At 54.8% G+C, this 18787-nt stretch overlaps 1 protein-coding gene across 1 annotated transcript; it reads right to left on the bottom strand.

Annotated features, from left to right (window-relative positions):
* Window positions 1-3943: 3943 nt before the first annotated feature.
* Window positions 3944-13585, bottom strand: HAS1 (hyaluronan synthase 1). Its single transcript, XM_042920322.1, is given in 6 exon segments — window positions 3944-5031; window positions 6717-6849; window positions 7446-7583; window positions 7586-7670; window positions 9399-10109; window positions 13577-13585. Coding segments are annotated over 6 exon segments (1752 nt in total). The 3' UTR covers window positions 3944-4355.
* Window positions 13586-18787: the final 5202 nt, after the last annotated feature.

Raw genomic sequence — 18787 nt, 5'->3', positions numbered from 1 at the left:
CAAAAATGAGGCATGGATCGAGTCAGAAACAACCTGAGTGTGCCCAGCATCGGGGACATGGCCAGATGGCAGGGCACCTGGAGCAGGACTTTAGGAAATGGCTACGCAGTGAGGTCAGAGAGGATGTGAGGGGACCAGGTCATGCAGGACCTTGGCCACTGGAAGGTCTGCGTTTTCCTCTGAGATGAACGTTATGGGCAGTTTTTGAGGCAAGGAAGGTCATGCTTTGATTTGATTTGCGTGGCTACTGTGTCGATACTACACCGTAGCGGGAAGGGTAAAAGCAGAAACCACTGTTTGGTGCTGTGATGACCTGGACAGCTTTAATCCAGGAAAGAGATCCGGCGTCAGGGACGAAATGGTGACAGTGAGAGCAGTCGTTCTCCATCTGCCCTAAAGGTGGAGCAGTGGGGCTTGCTTGTGGATCGGGATGTTGGGTGTGAGGGGAAGAAGAGAGAAGGGGCAGGTGTCAATGGTCAGGGCAGCACCAATGTCCAGTAGAACCCTCTGCCATGATGGGAATGTTCTAGATGTGCACTGTCCATCATGGTGGCTACCAGCCACCTGTGGCCACGAAACAGCTCAAATGTGGCCAGTGCAACTGAGGAGCTAAGTTTATAATCTTTTGTAGCTTTGATAATTTAAATTGTCCCTCGTCTTTGAAAACAGTAGTCACAGAGGGACGTGTCTGGGCATCCTGGGTATAGTCTGGATCACACTCTTTGTTTACTTGACTAGGAGCGCCTGGAAGTCAGGCGCTGCCTCTTAATTCGTTTCTGTATTTGCAAACCTGGCAAAGTGTGGAATTCATTTCATACTTGGTAAGTGGGTCTGTGACTGATTGACTTTGTCAAAGAACGAGTGAATGAAAAGAAATCAAATAGTCCTATGTGGTAGGGGTTACTGTTGTGCACAACGCACACGGCATGAGCAGCTCTAAGGTAGGGGTTCTGTTTCTGGATATCGGTGCTGCTGGAGGGTCAGGTTTCCTGGGGATTAAGGGGGAGGAAGGGGAGGACAGATGAGGAGCTGGGTCTGGTTTTGAGGTATCCCAAGTGGAAATGTCCTGGAGACGGTTGGGGATACAAGTCTCGAATGTAGGGGTGAGGTCTGATCTGAACATACAAGTTCCAGAGTCCCTTCTGCAGGCAGGGAGCATGAACGAGGCATTCAGAGCCGTATCGCTGGATACACAGAGGAAACGAGTGTAGAAGGAGAAGAGAAGTGGGTAGGAGGAGGCTTCTCCAAGGTGAAGCAGTCTGAAACATTACGTGGAACCGAGAAGGAAAACGGAGAGGGAAAACAAGGCAGCTGTGGCATTCTGAAAGCCGGGCAAAGAAAGCATTTCAAGGAGAGTGACCACCTGGGCCACATGCTGCCACATCATGAAATAGGAGGCCTGAGAATTGGCCGTTGGTTTTAGCCACATGGACGACACTGATGAACTTACCCTGAGCAATTTCTATAGAGCAGTGGGGTGGGAGGTGGGGGAACCATGTGATTCGCATGGGTTTAAAAGTCAGTGGGAGGCAACATTAGTCATCAGGGAAATGCAAATCAAAACCACAGTGAGATACCATTTCACACCCCCTGGGAAGCTATAATCAAAAAGCCAGGTGATAACAAATGTTGGTGAGGATGCAGGGAAATCAGAACCCTCATACTTCGCTGGCGGGAATATAAAATGGTACAGGCACTGTGGAAACCACCTGGCAATAAATTACACGTAGGATTACCCTGTGACTCAGCAACTCCACTCCTAGAGAATTCCACCCGAGAGAATTTAACCTGTGTGTACACAACAGCTTGAATGTGAATGTTCATAGCGTTATTCACAATAGCCCAAAAATGGAAACATCCCAAATGTCCATCAACTGATAAATGCATCAGCCAAATGCGATACATCCCTACAGTGGAATATTATTTGGCCCTGAAAAGGAAAGAGCCACCGATACATGCAACAACACGGACGAACCTCAAAAGAAGTCTGTCGCAAAAGATCCATATCGCATGATCCCATTTGTGTGAAATATCCGGGAGAGGCGAATCTGTAGAGACAGTAGATGATGGTTGCCTGGGGTGTGGAGGTGGATCCAGAATGAGTGCGTGAGGAGTGCAAGTGACTCCCAGTGGGTATGGGGTTCCTTTTTGGGGGTGATGAAAATGTTCAAAAATCAGATGATGGTAATGGCTGCACACGTCTATTGAATTATACACTTACACGGCTGAACTTTGTGGAAACTGGAGACAAATATAAACAGCCCTCAAGGAGTTTTGTTGTTAGAAACGAGACAGTTTGGGGTGCCTGCAAATCTTGATCTCAGGGTTGTGAGTTCAAGCCCCACTGGGGGGTAGAGATTACTTTTTAAAAAATCTTTTCTAAGTTTATTTACTGATTTTGAGAGAGAGGAAGCACGAGTGGGGGAGGGGCAGAGATCGAGGGAGAGAGAATCCCAGGCAGGCTCCGCACTGCCAGCACAGAGCCTGATGTGGGGCTCGAACCTACAAACCGCGAGATCATGACCTGATCCAAAGTCGGTCGCTTAACTGACTGAGCCACCCAGGTGCCTAGGGGTAGAAATTACTTTTTTCTTTTTATTTTAAAAATTTTTTAAAAAACATTTTATTTTTGAGAGACAGAGCGTGAGTGGGGGAGGGTCAGAGAGAGGGAGACACAGAATCCGAAGCAGGTTTCAAGTTCCGAGCTGTCAGCACAGAGCCCGACGGGGGGCTCGAACCCACAAACCATGAGCTCATGACCTGAGCCGAAGTCGGTCGTTCAAACGACTGAGCCACCCAGGGGCCCCTGAGATTACTTTTTTAAAAATGAGTGGCTCAGGAGGAAATAGGAATAGGAAGGGAGTGTTAAAAATTCGAGGGATGGCACACTTGGACGCTGGTGGGAAGGACCCCGTGGGAAGGGAAGAATTGATGACGGTGAGCGCGTGGGAGATCTTTGAGTAGACAGACCAGACGGCATGAGGTCTAGTGCCTTGAAGGGGTTGGCATCGGAACACAGAGGATTCACCTGCAGTAGTAGGGGAAGGTGGCCTGTGTGGGCAGAGGCAGTGGGAAGACGTGGGTGGGGACTGGAAGTCTTCTCGTCCAACTCTGTTTTCTCAGTGAATGGGAAGCAAGCCAAGGGTGAGATGCTAGGGGTTTGAGGAGAGACGGTACAAGTTCCCCTTCTTAGGAGCGGAGCTGAGCGGGTGGACCAGGAAGACACCACCCACAGTGCCTGACAGTGTCCCCATGTAGTAGGTACTCCGTAAGTGTCTGTGAGTGAGGAGTTGAGAAATTTCACCCTCACACCTCTGACCCATGGGATTAGTATCCCCGTTTCCCGAAGAAGGAGGGTATCCTGTCTAGGTTCAAACAGCTGGGGCGGGGGGGGGGGCGACGCTGGGTGGCTCATTCAGTTAAGCAGCTGACTTCTGCTGCTCAGGTCATGATTTCACAGTTTGTGAGTCCGAGCCCCACATCGGGCTCCACGCTGATGGTGCAGAGCCTGCTTGAGATTCGCCCTCTCCCCCTCTCTCTCTGCACCTAACCCCCCCCCCCGGGCAAATAAATGCATAAACAAACAAACAAAAAGCAGCTGGGCCACCTGGGTGGCTCAGTCGAACAGCCAACGTTTGGTTTCAGCTTGGGTCTCAATCTCACGGTTCCTGGGTTTGAGCCCCGCATCGGACATTGTGCTGACAGTGCAGAGCCTGCCTGGGATTCTATCTCTCCCTCTCTCACCCTCCATAAATCAAACTTAAAAAAACAAACAAACAAAAACATCAACCAGCCTGGGGCGCCTGGGTGGCTCAGTTGGTTAAGCATTGGACTTCAGCTCAGGTCATGATCTCACCGTTCATGAGTTGGAGCCCCACATCAGGCTCTGTGCTGACAGCTCAGAGCCCAGAGGCTGCTTCGGATTCCGTGGCTCCCTCTTTCTGCCCCTCCCCCGCTCATGCTCTCTCAAAAAGAAACATTACAGACCCATGAGTCTCCAACCTTCGACCACACAGCCCCTCCATTCTCAAAAAAAAAGGGGAGAGACTCAGAAGAAAATAAATAAAATTCTTTATTATGTCTTAATCACACAGTACAAATGGATATTAAATACGAACAGGGAGAAAGCAGACCCCAGGACAGCATATGGGGACCCCCGTCTCCCCCTGCCCCTAAAAAATCCACACCCTGATCAATAAATACCCCTGCCCAAAGACCCCAAGTCCCAGCCCCCAAATAGTCCAGGCTGAAGAGTCTCGGGTCGACCCCCTCGCTTCACGGAGGAGGGCAAGCGAGGCCCACAGAACCCGAGGCCGGCAAGTCCGTGGCTCCCGGGGTCCCCCGCACGCCGGGACTCACACCTGCACGCGGTAGCCGCCCGCCCGCCGCCGGCAGAGCCTCCGCACGCCCACCCAGTAGAGCGTCAGCATCACCACCCAGTACCCCACGTAGGCGCCGGCCCCTGCGGCCAGGTGCCGGGCCTCGGCGGCCCGCGAGGGGCCGCCCCAGTCGGCCCTGGCCTCCTGCACCACGCTGCGGACCAGGCCCCCCAGCAGCAGCAACGCCCAGAGCGCCAGCGGCAGCAGGGGCACGTAGTTGGCGGCCAGCTTCCGGCGGCCGGAGGTGCCCCAGCCGCTCTGGTTCATGGTGGCCAGCGCCAGGAACTTGGCGGGCAGGAGGCCGCACATGTAGAGCGGCGCGTAGAGCGACAGCAGCACCATGCGCGGGCAGCCGCGCAGCCAGGCCGCGAAGGCCGCCTTGGCCAGCGCCACGCCCTGCACGCACAGCAGCACCCAGAGCAGCGCCCACGGGCGGCCGGCGTAGAAGAGCCGCAGCACGGTGGCCGCCACGAAGAAGGGGAAGAGGCCCGACACCACCGCCTCGTACGTCATCCAGGCGTGGTGCCGGTGCCACCAGAGCGCGTTGTACAGCCACTCGCGGAAGTACGACTTGGACCAGCGCGTCTGCTGGCTCAGCCAGCGCAGGAAGGAAGAGGGCGTCTCGGAGTAGCAGCGGGACCGGGATGTATACCTGCACGGGAGGGACGAGGCGGGGCGTCAGCACGGCCCTCCCCGTGGCCAGGACAGAGCTCGGGGCCAGAAGAGGCCACGGCGGCGCGGCCACTGGGCCGTAAGCTTTCTTGCCCTCCCTGGGCCCCCGGTTCTCGTAGGCAAGATGCGATCCACGAGGATTCCCACCTAACAGGGCTGCCGTGAGCGCTGAATCAGGACTACCAGCCCGGTTACTCAATAAGTATTAGCAGCTACTACCGTTTTCACGGTGACTAATGCCACTACTGTCGTTACTAACGGCATTACAGTTACTGACCTATTACTAATGCTCTCACTAATCTATTACGAATACTCTAGCACTCACTACTATTGGCAGGCCCCACGGTGAGGCACAAGCCAGGAGATGTTCCCGCCGAAGGCAGCCGCCCAACGGGTTAGAGCTCAAGGGACCCATCAAGCCCCCTTCCCGTGGCCGCAGCAGACATCCTGATCGGTCCCCACCCAGTTTCCAGCTAAGCCCACGCAGGGCCAGAATCCCTCTTAGGGAACGTCAGCAGGTGGCCGCTGGCAGTCGGTTGGTTAGGAGGCGTCCATCTAATTCTATCCTCACGGGTATTACTGGACAGTGTCCGGTCTCCTTCCCCTGTGTAGCCTCCCTGCCCTGCCCTTGCCTCCTGCAGTCTGTACTCGAAACAGCAGCCAGAGGGATCCTGTTACCACAGCAGCACCTCACCCCTCTGCCCGGAACCCTCCCGTACTTCAAAGTTCTCGCGTGGCCCAGAAGCCATTCGCAGTACGCCCGCCCCCGTGACCATTCCGTGCTGCCCTGATGCGCTCCCCCTTGCTAGGGCTCCAGCGGCACCGCTTCCAGCCTCTGCCTCTGCCCTTCCTGGGGCATCCTAGTTAACATTTCATTCCCTGCTCCCAAACACCCTATCCCCCCTTTTCCCGGACTATCCAACCACACGGCATGTGCCATCATCCACGTATTTACTGTGTCCCCGGGTGTCTGTGAGCATGAATTTGTGTCTCTGCTGCATTCTTAGAGCTTCGAACATTGTAATGAGGGGCGCCTGGCTGGCTCAGCGGGAGAGTGTGGCTCTTGATCACTGGGCCGAGCCCCACAATGGACGTAGAGATTACTTTAATAAACTTAAAAAAAAAATTGTAATAAATACTTGACGGGTGAATGAATGCATGGGTTCGCTTGATATACCCCAGGTGCTCTCTGGCCCTTTCACGGGGTCTAGCTTTGTGGAATTCTTCCCCCCAACCCCACCCGAACTTGACCTGCTGGAAGATGTACTCCCCTAGTTTCACTGAATTACAACTCTTCCTGAAGCATGTGATTCTTCTCACTCACTCGCTCACTAGATCCCACTGTTTATCTCTTTCCCTTCCCATGTCACTGGGAGGAATGTGTGCCGCCCATGGTAGAGCCACCTTGCCCTGATCTCGTGTTGTGTCTCCTAGGTGGAATCCCCCACCCTCACCTTGCCTCACTTGGTAGAGTCCACTGGGTCACGTGGTCAATGGGATTGCCACCCCTGTCCCTTCTGGTGTCTTCCACTCTCCCCTAATGTCTCACTTGGTAGAGCCCACTGTGCAGCAAGGTATTTTGGGTTTGGGTAATTCCCAGCACACACACACACACACACACACACACACACATACACACACACACCACCCAAGCCCTCAGCTTACTTGGTGGCATAACCCATGCTGAGCATGCGGTTGGTGAGGTGCCGGTCATCCCCAAAGGTGCAGTGGGTGCCCAGGAACTTCTGGTTGTACCAGGCCTCAAGGAACTGCTGCAGGAGGTGGTTCCTGTACAGGCCTGGGTGGGGAGTACAGGAAGAGCATCAGCCTCTACTGTTGCCAATACTGTCCCCAATCCTATCTCCGACCCAACTCGCCTCCGATTCCAGCCCATCCTCAACCACCTCAGTCCTGTCCTCGGCCCTACCTCCAGCCCTGACCCCGTTCTCAACACCGATCCTTCCTTAACCCTCTACCCTCAACCCCATACTGCAATCCTATGCCCAAACTTGCCCCAGTCCTGCCCCTGGCCCACACCTACATCCATTTTTGATGGCGAAGCCACCTCAACTCCATCCCCAACCCCGTATCCATTCTCAGTCCTCTCCCCTACCCATCCCAAAACCCATCACCAACCCCAGACTTGGCCCCAACCCTGTCCTTGACTCCAACCGCATCCCATCCCCTTCCCCAAGCCACCCAGCACCTATCCCCATCCACACCCTTTCTCCAACCCCACCAGACACCATCCCACCTTCCAGTCTTATCCCTAATCCCAATTCCTGCTGCAGCCCCATCTCTGTCCCCAGTCTCAATCACATCCTCAACCCGTTCTGGCTCCCCTTCTCCCCCGCCACCCCACCCATGGCCCTCCCAAGCCCTACCTCTGCTCACCTAGGGGACCACTGATGCAGGACACACAGTGGAAGTAGCTCTGACACGCCCGCTCCACATTGAAGGCCACCCAGTACCGCAGGCTGCTTAAGAAGCTGACCCAGGAGTCCAGGGGGTTAAGGATCCGCACGTCCCCCCAACAGCCCCCACCCGGGGGTCCTCGTCCAGCACCCGCACCAGCTCCAGGAGTGCCATGGGGTCCAGCCTCGTGTCCGAGTCACAAACCTGTGAAGCGGAAGGGGCTGGGATCAGGCCAGATCCTGAGGGGAGGGCACCCAGGGGTGGGGAGCTGCTGGGACGTTCTACAGCCAATCTGAACATACGTTTGAATTTTGTCGTTATTTCCAACGCCTAATCACATTTTAAGATGACCTCCTCCCCGAGACCCATTCCCCTGTATAACACCCTCCTCTGGTGTGTGGGTGAGACCTGTAATTTGCTTCTAACCCACAGAACATGGCAAAAGTGATGGGACACAACTCCCATGATTATACTACCTTGTATACAAATGGTAAAGGAGTTTTGCAGTGTAATTTATCCTTAATCTGTTGACATTTCCTGCGTAGGTCTGACCTAATCAGGTGAGCCCTTTGAAAGGGGGTCTAGAAGTCTGAGAGTTTCTCTTGCTGGTCTGGAAGAGGCAAGTTTTAGGACGGCAAGAACATGAATTCTGCCAACAAACACATGAGCTTGTTAGAGGCCCCGGGCCTTAGATAGGACCCAGCTGACACCGTGATTGTAGCCTGATGATACCCTGAAGAGAGGATCCAGTAAGACTTTGCCCAGACTTTCCTGATTCATGGAAACTATGAGATAATAAGTGTTTTGTTTCCAGCGGCCAAATTTGTGGTAATTTGTTATGCAGTCATAGAAAACGAATGCAGTACATTAATGAATGAATTTCTACACTGAATGGATGAATGACTAATTGAGCAAATGAATATATTGAATAGATAAGTGGATGAATAAATGAACAAAGTGATCTCCACACTGAATGTCTCTACGTTCAATGGGTAAGTGAATGAATGAATAAATGAATGCACGGTCTCCCTATTAGATGGATAATGGATGCATGAACCGATGAGCAAAGGAAAGAATTTCTACACTGGATGAAGAAAGCAAGAAATCTCTACATGGAATGGATGAAAATACAGACATAAGAGCTACCTGACTGGCTCAATCAGTAGAGCGTGCAAGAGCATGGGGTTGTGAGTTCGAGCCCCATGTTGGGTACACAGATTACTTAAAAATAAAATCTTAAACAAGCAAACAAATAAATCTATATTAGATGCATAAATGAAAAAATCTTTAGACTGGATGACTACATGGACGGATGAGTGAATGCATGAAGGAGAGTCTGCATCCAACAGATACATGAATGAGTAAAATGAATGATCTCCATATTGGAGATGGGTGTAAGAATGTGTGATGTCGACTACACTTCAACTTAAAAAAAAAAAAAAAGAGTAGTGGGGCGCCTGGGTGGCTCAGTCGGTTGAGCGTCCGACTTCGGCTCAGGTCATGTTCTTGCGGTTCATGAGTTTGAGCCCCGCGTCGGGCTCTACGCCGACAGCTCAGAGCCTGGAGCCTGTTCAGATTGTGTCTCCCTCTCTCTCTGACCCTCCCCCGTTCATGCTCTGTCTCTCTCTGTCTCAAAAAACTAAATAAACATTAAAAATTTTTTTAAAAAAAAGTAGAAATGAAAGAGTATGCACTCGAGAATGAATGAGTGAAGAAAGGAAGGAATTAATGAATCGCCGCACGAACGAAAACAACAACAGAGTCTGTCTCCCTGTAAGAATGAACGAGTGAAGGAAAGAATCGCTACTTTGAACGGATGAATAAATAAAGGGAGTTGGAGGTTCATCCCGATCTCTGCACCGAAAAAGGATCCCCGAGAAGGCGCATCCCGAGTGGCAGGGGCACGGTGGGGAGGGGACGCCTTCCACGCACCTGCACGTAGTCCACCGAGTCGCCGAGCGCCTTGAAGGCGGTGTACATGACCTCGCGCTTGCCGCCCCAGCGCTGCGCCACGCACACGCAGCGGTGCGTCCTCACCAGCGCCTCCACCGCCAGCCGCCCGGGGTCCTCGGCCTCCACCTCCCGGTAGGCGCCCGCGCCCGCCGCGCCCGCCGCGGCCGCCGGCTCCCAAGGCCGGTGGTAGTTGCCGTCCCACACGTAGGTGGCGGGGTCCTCGTCGGCGAAGACCTCGCGGAACATGTCGACCATGTAGAGGTCCTCGGCGCGGTTGCCGTCCACCACCATGAGGACGCGCAGGCGCGCGCGCGGGTACTGCAGGGCGCGGGCGGACGCCAGGCACTGGCGCAGGTACGCGGGGTCCTCCTGGTACGCCGAGATGGTCAGCGCCACGCTGCGCGCCGCCGCCGCGTCCAGGGGCCCCCGCGCCGCCGCCCGCCGCGCCGCCGCCGCCACCCGCCGGTGCTCCAGGTACGCGAAGAGGCTCTGCGCCACCAGGTGCGCCGAGAGGAAGGCCCCGTACAGACCGAAGGCGAGGAGGCCGTGGCGATCGGAGGCCAGCGGCACCCCGGCGGCGTAGGCCCAGGTCATGAGGCCCAGGATGAGCAGCGCGAACGTGACGGTCAGCACCCGCCGGGCCAGGCCGGAGCAGTGGCGGGCGGCCGGGGTGGGCTTGGGCACGTCCTGCTGGGAGCGGGGAGAGGGGACAGCAAGGGAAGAGAGTTCTGAAATCCTCCTCCGGGAAGAGAAGACCTAGATCCACCCACGCCCCCCGCCCCAAGCCAACATAGCATCCCCTTGTCGTTTAAAAAAAAAAAAAAAAAAAAAAAATTCCCTGGGTACTGCAAAGTTATTTGAAAATAATTGAGGCAAACAGCAAGGCTTAATGCCTGATTATATGCATTCTGGTACTTTTGTTTTCACATTTTAAACAGCTCTTCAATCCGTGGATTACACTCAATGGAATGTCACAGGGGAACAGGGGTTCTCTCCCCGCCCCCCCTTTCTTATCTTAGTGGCACATATAACATAATCACTCATCTCACAATCAAAGGTTTCCTAGTGTTGAAACAACTATCATCATTATCTAAAATATAATGCAGTTTGACATATATCAGGTACTGCTGTAAGCCTTTTACAGAAACTGTTTTGAGAGAAAGAGCCCAGGGTGGGGGGAGGTGAAGAAGGGAGAGGGACAGCAGCAAGCCCCATGCTGGACTCAAACTCACAAACGGCAAGATCACGACCTAAACTGAGGTCCCAGTCTTAACAGACTGAACCACCCAGGCGCCCCCAGGGAAACTAACTTATTTTAATCCTCCCAACAGCGGTAGGAGTAGGTACTATTACTATTATCCCCATTTTACAGATCAGGTAACTGAGTCACAGAGGGGGGCAGCAACCTGCCCAAGGTCACACCTGGATAGCAGAGAAGCCAAGATTTGAACCTCAGGAATCTGGTCACTGAATCACCAGCTCATAAACTGCTTTTACTCTTCAGGAGAGCAGGGGGGGGGGGGGGGGTGGGGACAAATAATGTTTACTGCCACCATACACATGGCAAAACAGGACTGATAAGCCAAGAAGAAGGGCTCGCTCAAGGTCATGAAGCTCACAGGAGGAGGAATCTTTTCTCTGACTTCCCAAAGCCATGGCCACATTCTCCAACTCCACTGCTCAGGTCTCCCCAACAGAGCCAAGTGCCCGGTTCATGTTGCTGGAAGAACTCAGAATCAGACAGGGGTGGGGTGGGGGGGGGTGCCTCCATTTTCTCATCTTGTAAAATGGGGATTTAGCGCCTTCTGCATGCCAAGGACTGCTCCATGGTGTAGATATTGTTATCACTCCTATTCCATATGAGGAAACTGAGGCACGGAGAGGTGATTCTCTGGCCCAGGGCCACTCAGACAGTTTGGCTGCATCGTCCTCTATGCTCAACTGCCTCGTGCGTCACCGGCTCCTGCCTCATGGGCTTATTTATGAGTTAAGTGAGTTAAGATACAGATTCGTGTTGTCCAGTACAGGAGTCACCAGCCACGTGTGGCTCCTGAGCGCTTGGGAAGCAGCCAAAATGACAGAGGAACTGAAATTCTCATTTTATTTCAATATTTAAGTTTAGGAACTGATAACTTAATTCAGTTATTGGAAAGCTTTTAAGTATGTCTGAAACAAGTAGGGCGTGGGAAGCCCTACTTTTTCAAGTGTAAATTTTATGAAATCTAAATACAGATCAAGTTATCTCCAATGAAAATATAGCATCTGTATGTGATGAGCTACGCTTCTGGATTTTGAGGCTTTCCTTTGAAAAACAGAAAGGAAAATATCTCATTAATATTTTTGTATTGGTTACATATGGAAATGATAGTTTTAAAAATCTTGTTATGAAGTTTGTTATGTTGTAGCAAATACAGTCTACTGCATCTATTCATGAAATTATAATTTTTTTTAATGTTTATTTATTTTTGAGAGAGAACAAGTGGGGGAGGGACACAGAGAGAGAGAGAGAGAGAGAGAAGGAGACATAGAATCTAAAGCAGGCTCCAGGCTCTGAGGTGTCAGCACAGAGCCCAATGGGGGGCTCAAACTCATGAACCGGGAGATCATGACCTGAGCCGAAGTTGGACGCCTAAATGACTGAGCCACCCAGGCGTCCCATGAAATTATGTTTCTGATAGCAAGGGTTGGCTTGGGATTCTCTCAATGCCTCTCTCTCTCTCTCTCTAAATAAAGTTAAAAAATAAATGGGTGAAGAAAGTAAAAAACAAAAAAACCCAATTTTGTTGCATAGGAAAATGACATGAAATTCAAACTTCAGCATCCTTAAATCAAGTCTTACTGCCACACAACCACACTCCTCTGTTTACAGATTGTCTGTGGCTGATTTCACACCACACCAAAGTTGAGTAGTTGCCGTAGAGACCATATGGCACACAAAACCCTCAAATATTGACTGTCTAGCTTTGTACAGAAAAAGTTTGATGACCCTTCATACACTGAGTTGAATAAAATATATTATGGAAATTCACTTTACTTTTATGTTTCTATAGGATAGTACTTTTAGTTTCTATATAGAGCTTTTTGCCTGGTGCTAATAAATGCTCAATATTAATAATTACATTATTATTTCTTCTGGAATTCTCCTTCTCTGTCCTTTTGCCCTAAACCTGGCCCTGACTGAGATGCTGGGGGTGGCCCAATTCATGCTGGGACAGGTGGGTGAACAGAGGGTTCTAATGCCAACACTCACAAACACACCTGTATCAGCTGTGGACACACAGCCCCACACATATACTCACACGTGACAAGAGACCCAGAGAGTGTGCCAACATAGGAGAACATTCATGTTCTAGAAGATCTCCCCAGGCACTTGCTCTTAGAACTTAGTGACCCTGGGGTACTTGGGTGGCTCAGCCGGTTAAGTGGCCGACTCTTGGTTTGCGCTCAGGTCATGTTCTCACCCTTCGTGGGTTCGGCCCCAAGTCCGGCCCTGTGCTGGCAACGCAGAGCCTGCTTGGGATTCTGTCTCTCCCTCTCTCTCTGCCCCTCCCCAATTCACGCTCTGTCTCTCTCAAAAATAAATAAATAAATAAACTTAAAGAAACAACTTAGTGATCCTGAGACCCCCACCAACAGCCATGCAGGGGAACTTGAGAACACGTGCCCTTGAGCAGAAAGGAGCTAAGCCTAGAAGGGAAGCCCACAGGACAAGAAACACACGGGCAAGAAGAAATACTAACGGTTAAGGTTGGGTCCAGAGCAAGAAGAAAGTAAGGGTTAAGGTTGAACTGCATGAAATTGCCGTTTTCAAAGGGCAAAAGTGACCAGACAGCGGCGATTTCGTTTGGTTCAACTTAATAGTTATTGGACACAAAAAAGTAGAAATCCAGGCCATGTGTCGAGCAAATACCGCCCTGCCTCCCCACCCGCACCCCGCACACAGACGCGGACTTAAAGCAGGATAAGCATGGACTTGTCCCATCTATACTACCGGCGGGATGGCCACCCACACAGGGGTATGGAACCCGAACTCGGCCTCACGGGGTCCCCGTCCTACACTGACGGTGGCCGTCACGCACAGGAGCGCGCGCAGTGCGCCCACCCACGTGGTCACACAGGTGCCAGCGGGCCCCGCACGACCGCACTCTCGCACGCACCTGTGTCATCGCTAGGGCTCCGGCGGGCGCTCCTCTTCGGCGGGCTCCCGGGTCTCGCTGGGGCTGGGAAGCCCGGGGGTCATTTGAAGCCCGACGCGGGCGGGGGCGGAGGAGGGCTGACGTCAGGGCGGAGCTGGGCCAGGGGCTCTGAGGTCACGGACGAGCCGGGCAGCTCCACCCGCTTCCCGCCATTGCCCGCACCCCCGCGCCCGACGGCCTCCCTTCCCAGGGCCGCCGTCGCGCCCTTCCCTGCCCTCCGAGGCCTCCCCTCCGTCGCACCCGTCCTTCTCCGGCTCTCCGCTCTCTTCCCCTCTGGTCTCTCTCCATTTCTGCGCTCCTCTCCCTCGCGTTCCTTCTGCCTTCGGGTGCCCCCAACGCCGGTCTGTCCGATCTCTCCCCCCCGCCGCCCAGCCCCTCCCCTCGAAGCCCCGGGGATGGAGAAAATGCGCACACGTGCGCCGCTGTGGGCGTGGCCGCGTGCGCTGGCCGTGGGGCGCGCCGTCTGCCAGGAGCTGTGAGTGGTTGTGGGTCTGCGTGTGTGCGTGTGCGTGCGTGCCCGCGTGTGCCAGGGCTGGGGAGGGGGCTGGGCGCCGGGCTTCGTCTCCCAGGGGCTCCGTGGCGAACTCACAGAGTTGTAGGTCAGCTGCCCCCAGGGACCCCCCTGCGACCTGAGAGCGAAGGCGGCAGTGACCTGGCTTAGAAGTCAAAGAGACTGGGTCCCGGGCATCTAAGCCCCCAGCCCCTCAGGACAAGGAGACTGTGATGAATGCCATTGCTCCCATGCCCTTCTTTCCATGATTAAAAACAAAAACAAAAAACTGTATCTTTAAAAAATTTTTTGTTTGTTTTTAATGTTTTATTTATTTTGAGTGACAGAGAGAGGGACACAGAGAGAGAATTTCAAGCAGGCTCGGAGCTGTCAGTGCAGAGCCCGACGCAGGGCTGGATCCCAGGAACCTTGAGATCCTCACCTGAGCCGGTATCGAGAGTCCAAAGCTCAACCGACTGAGCCCCACCCGGGCGCACCCCCCCCCCCCCCCAATTCTCTATATCTAATTGTTTCTGTTTCTCTTCCTGTGGACTGACAACGCCCATCTCTCTCCCTCTGTAGCTGCCTGCTTCTCCCTCTGCCCCTGGCTGTACATTCCCATCTCCTTTTTTTCTTGAGTCTCTGTCACTTTGTCACTCTGGCTCTACCTCCCAGTCCACCTGTCTGCTTCTCTCCATGTGTTCCTGTCTGTTTTGTCTCCATGCCTATCTCTCCCTCCCCCCCCCCCTTTTCTGTCTCTGTGTCCTTTTCTACCTCCTTCCCTCTGGGTTTGTGTCTGTCTGTGTCTTCATTTCTGTTGGTCTCCCTGACTTTCTTAGTCTCTGTCTCTCTTCCTTTCTCAGCGTATTGTGTGTCTCTGCCTTTGTTTCCTTTGCATTTGTCTATCTTCTCTGTTTCTCTTTGAATATCTGTATTCGTATCTCCCCCCTCCCTCCGCCCCATCTCCCAGTTTTTCTGTGTTTCTCCCTGTTGCTCTCAGTGGCTGTTTCTCTGTCTCTCTCTCCCTCTCTCGGTCGGTCTCCCTCGGTCTCCCCGCATCTCTGTGCATCTCCTTCTGAGGCTCCATCGCTGTATGTGTTTTTCGGTCTCTCTCTCTCTCTCTCACGCTCTCTCATTCACTGTTTCTCTCTGTGTTTTCTGTCTCTTAAGTGCTCCTTTCTTTCTCCCTGCGGCTCCATCCGGCCCAGACTGTCCCGGAGCTTTCCCCTGCAGGACACCAAGTCCTCACTCCCTGGTTTTCCCCGGGGACGCAGGGTGTGGGGGGCCATCGCTAGGTTGGGCCCTGCCTGAGCCTGGCTGTCGGGGAGGCCAGTTCAGGGCCCAAGTGAGAGGCACCCCGCCTACCTCACCAGGGCGGGGCCGCGTCTGTGACGCTGTTGCCTGGAGCCTGGGCTGCCTGGTGTCCGGCTGTGTCAGGATGATGGATCCTCCGGCGGGAGCTGAGCCCAGAGCAGGAGGGGAGGGAGATTCCTCTACCCCAGGGTGGGGGTGGGGACAGCCCAGGCTCCACTCAGAAGCTGGGCATTTGGCTGCCCAGCCCCCACCCCACCCTGCCCGGGTGGAGCAGCTGTATAAAACCAGATGTTTCTAAAACCAGAGTGTGGATGAGGGAGGAGGGACCGGGACTTTAAACCCCTATGGTTTCCTCTTCCAGGATCCAGGCCCCCAGTCCCTTCCTCCCTCAGACCCAGCAGTCCGGGGGGGCCCCCAACCTTTCCTCCCTCAGACCCAGGAGTCCTGGCCCCTAGCTCCTCCTCCCTTAGACCCAGCAGTCCTGGTCCCCAGCCCCTCCTCCCTCAGACCCAGGAGCCCAGGCCCCCAGCCCCCTCCTCCCTCAGACCCAGGAGCCCAGGCCCCCAGCCCCTCCTCCCTCAGACCCAGGAGCCCAGGCCCCCAGCCCCTCCTCCCTCAGACCCAGGAGCCCAGGCCCCCAGCCCCCTCCTCCCTCAGACTTGGAGGAGCCCAGGCCCCCAGCCCCTCCTCCCTCAGACCCAGGAGTCCTGCCCCCAGCCCCCTCCTCCCTCAGACCCAGGAGTCCTGCCCCCAGCCCCCTCCTCCCTCAGACCCAGGAGTCCTGCCCCCAGCCCCTCCTCCCTCAGACCCAGGAGTCCTGACCCCCAGCCCCTCCTCCCTCAGACCCAGGAGTCCTGACCCCCAGCCCCCTCCTCCCTCAGACCCAGGAGCCCAGGCCCCCAGCCCCCTCCTCCCTCAGACCCAGGAGTCCTGCCCCAGCCCCCTCCTCCCTCAGACCCAGGAGTCCTGGCCCCTAGCTCCTCCTCCCTTAGACCCAGCAGTCCTGGTCCCCAGCCCCTCCTCCCTCAGACCCAGGAGCCCAGGCCCCCAGCCCCCTCCTCCCTCAGACTTGGAGGAGCCCAGGCCCCCAGCCCCCTCCTCCCTCAGACCCAGGAGTCCAGGCCTCCAGCCCCCTCCTCCCTCAGACCCAGAAGTTCTGCCCCCAGCCCCTCCTCCCTCAGACCCAGCAGTCCTGGCCCCCAGCCCCTCCTCCCTCAGAGCCAGGAGTCCTGGCCCCCAGCTTCCTCCTTCAGACTCAGGAGTCCAGACCCCCATCCCCTTCCTCCCTCAATCCCAAAAGTCCAAGCCCCCAGCCCCCTCCTCCCTCAGATTTACATATCCAGTCTCCCAGAATTCCTTGCAGGGAGAGATGACCAAGGCTTGGTGGTAGCCAAGACAAGGACAGATGGAACCAGACACTCCCACAGGAGGCAAGAGGTAGTGGTGGGATGATGTCCTGCTGCCCTAACAGCCTTCTTTCCCAGAACCCTCCACTCCAGTGGAGGCCGATCTCTGTCCCTGCCCTGGGTGCACAGTGGCCCTCCCAAGATTTCAGTCATCATCAGAAAACCTCAGGGTCTGGTTTACAGAACACCAGGACAGAAGGAGTGAAGAGTGGGGAGATAATAAGGCAGAAATGGAGAAAAGGCAGGAGAAAAGAACATTTGTTCACTGTAGGGACATCTCCTGCACCGCTGGTGCTCCAGGCTCTTGGCTGGGTGATGCCAGGCCCACAGAGATGACTCAGACCTGGGCCCTGCCCTTGAGGAGATGCCAGTCTTGGGGAGGAGACAGCTGTGTAAACAGAGGATCAAAGAGCAGTGCATGGATGCACCAACCCCGCTGGAGAGTCAGGGAGGGCTTCGTGGTGGAGGTGGTGTCCTGGAGGAGCAGAGTCTTGACTGATGGGAAATTAGCCAAGGTAAGGGCGGGGGTGGGGGGGGGGGAGCGGCGGCTGGGGGTTAGAAAGTGGAATTGGAAGGGCAGGAAATGTCCTGGGCCAGTCAGCAAAGTATAGATTGGTTGATGTAGAGGCATATAGGTGGAGCCCTGGGGTGGGGGTGCAGTACCTGGCTGAGTTCACCTGGAGCAGGGTTTGGACTGACAGGTTCAGGGGCTGGGATTCATCCTGGGGGTGCTGGAGAGCTATGCTGTGGGAGGGCTGGGCCAGCTGTGGGTGCCCGTGAGGGAGAGACTGGATGGAGGGCCCAGGGACCCTTGGCCAGGGTGTTTCTATCAGGGTCTTCTCTGAGCAAGTCTGAGCCGGGATGCGGGCAGAAGCTGTGGGGCTGGAGAAGAGAGGGAGGAAGGAGGGAGGAGGGTGGGAGGGAGGAAGGGGGGAGAGAAGGGACGGAGGAAGGAAGGGAGGGAGAGAGAAGGGAAGAGGGAGGCAGGCTTACCTGGCCACCCAGTCTAATACGGAAACGTGCCCCACCCCGGGAGCCCCCTTCCCCTTTCCCTCCCTCTGCCCTTTCTTGTTTTTCCCAGCATTTTCCACCTTCCTACCTAAAGTGTCACTTGCCCACTGACTGCCCTTCTTGGATAATGGGCATCTCCCTCGTTAGAATGCAAGCTCCCCACCAGCCACCAGCAGGCGCGGTCTCTGCCTGTCTTGTTTGTGACTGTTCAGGAGCCAGACCGTGGCCCGTACGCAGTAGGTGCCCGGCAAATACGTGTCGAGGGCATGAGTGAGATCCTGATGGTGAGACAGAATGGTAGTTGTCGAGACAGACGGAGAGGAAAGAGAAAGAAGAGAAGGGAAAGGAGAGAACAGGAAGGAGGGAGGGAGGAGGAGGAGGGGCAGAGAGAGGAGAAAGTGGGAGGGAGAGAGCCCCCGCGCTGGGACCCCCTACCCCCACCCCCTACCCAGTTGCTGGGGAGCGGCCCAGAGTGGCCAGTCCTCACAGGGGTGGGGCTAGGGGCTCCCAGGGAGGTGGGACCCTAGGCAAGGCGCCCCAGGATGGACAAGATTCAAATCTGGAAGCAGACTGCCTCTGGACTTCCAGGAACTCAGAGGGCTTGGGTCCAGTGCTCTCAGGGGAGCCCTGGACAGTGGCAGCCAACACCGGAATCCTGGGAAACACCTAGGCCTCCAAGATTCTGCGGAAATCTGGGAGGGAGGGAGAGAGGGAGGCAGGGGTGACTGCAGGTCTGTCTTCTGCCTCTGGGAAGCATCTGCGGGGCCTGCGGGGCCCTGTCTTCCCATGACCACATCCCTGCAGCCACATCCCAGATTCCTTCATTGCTGTCCACATCCCTGTAGGAAACAGAAACAGAGACAGCCACAGACTGGGAGAGGGGAGAAGGAGACTTCTTTTTCTGGGAGTTCTATCCTCTCCAGGGAAGAAAGAGAGGAGGGGTCTCCTTTT

Source organism: Panthera leo, chromosome E2 (assembly GCF_018350215.1).
Source record: "Panthera leo isolate Ple1 chromosome E2, P.leo_Ple1_pat1.1, whole genome shotgun sequence".
Lineage (NCBI taxonomy): Eukaryota > Metazoa > Chordata > Mammalia > Carnivora > Felidae > Panthera > Panthera leo.
Note: the sequence above shows the minus strand (reverse complement) of the source record. Positions and strands in the feature narration are given on the sequence as shown.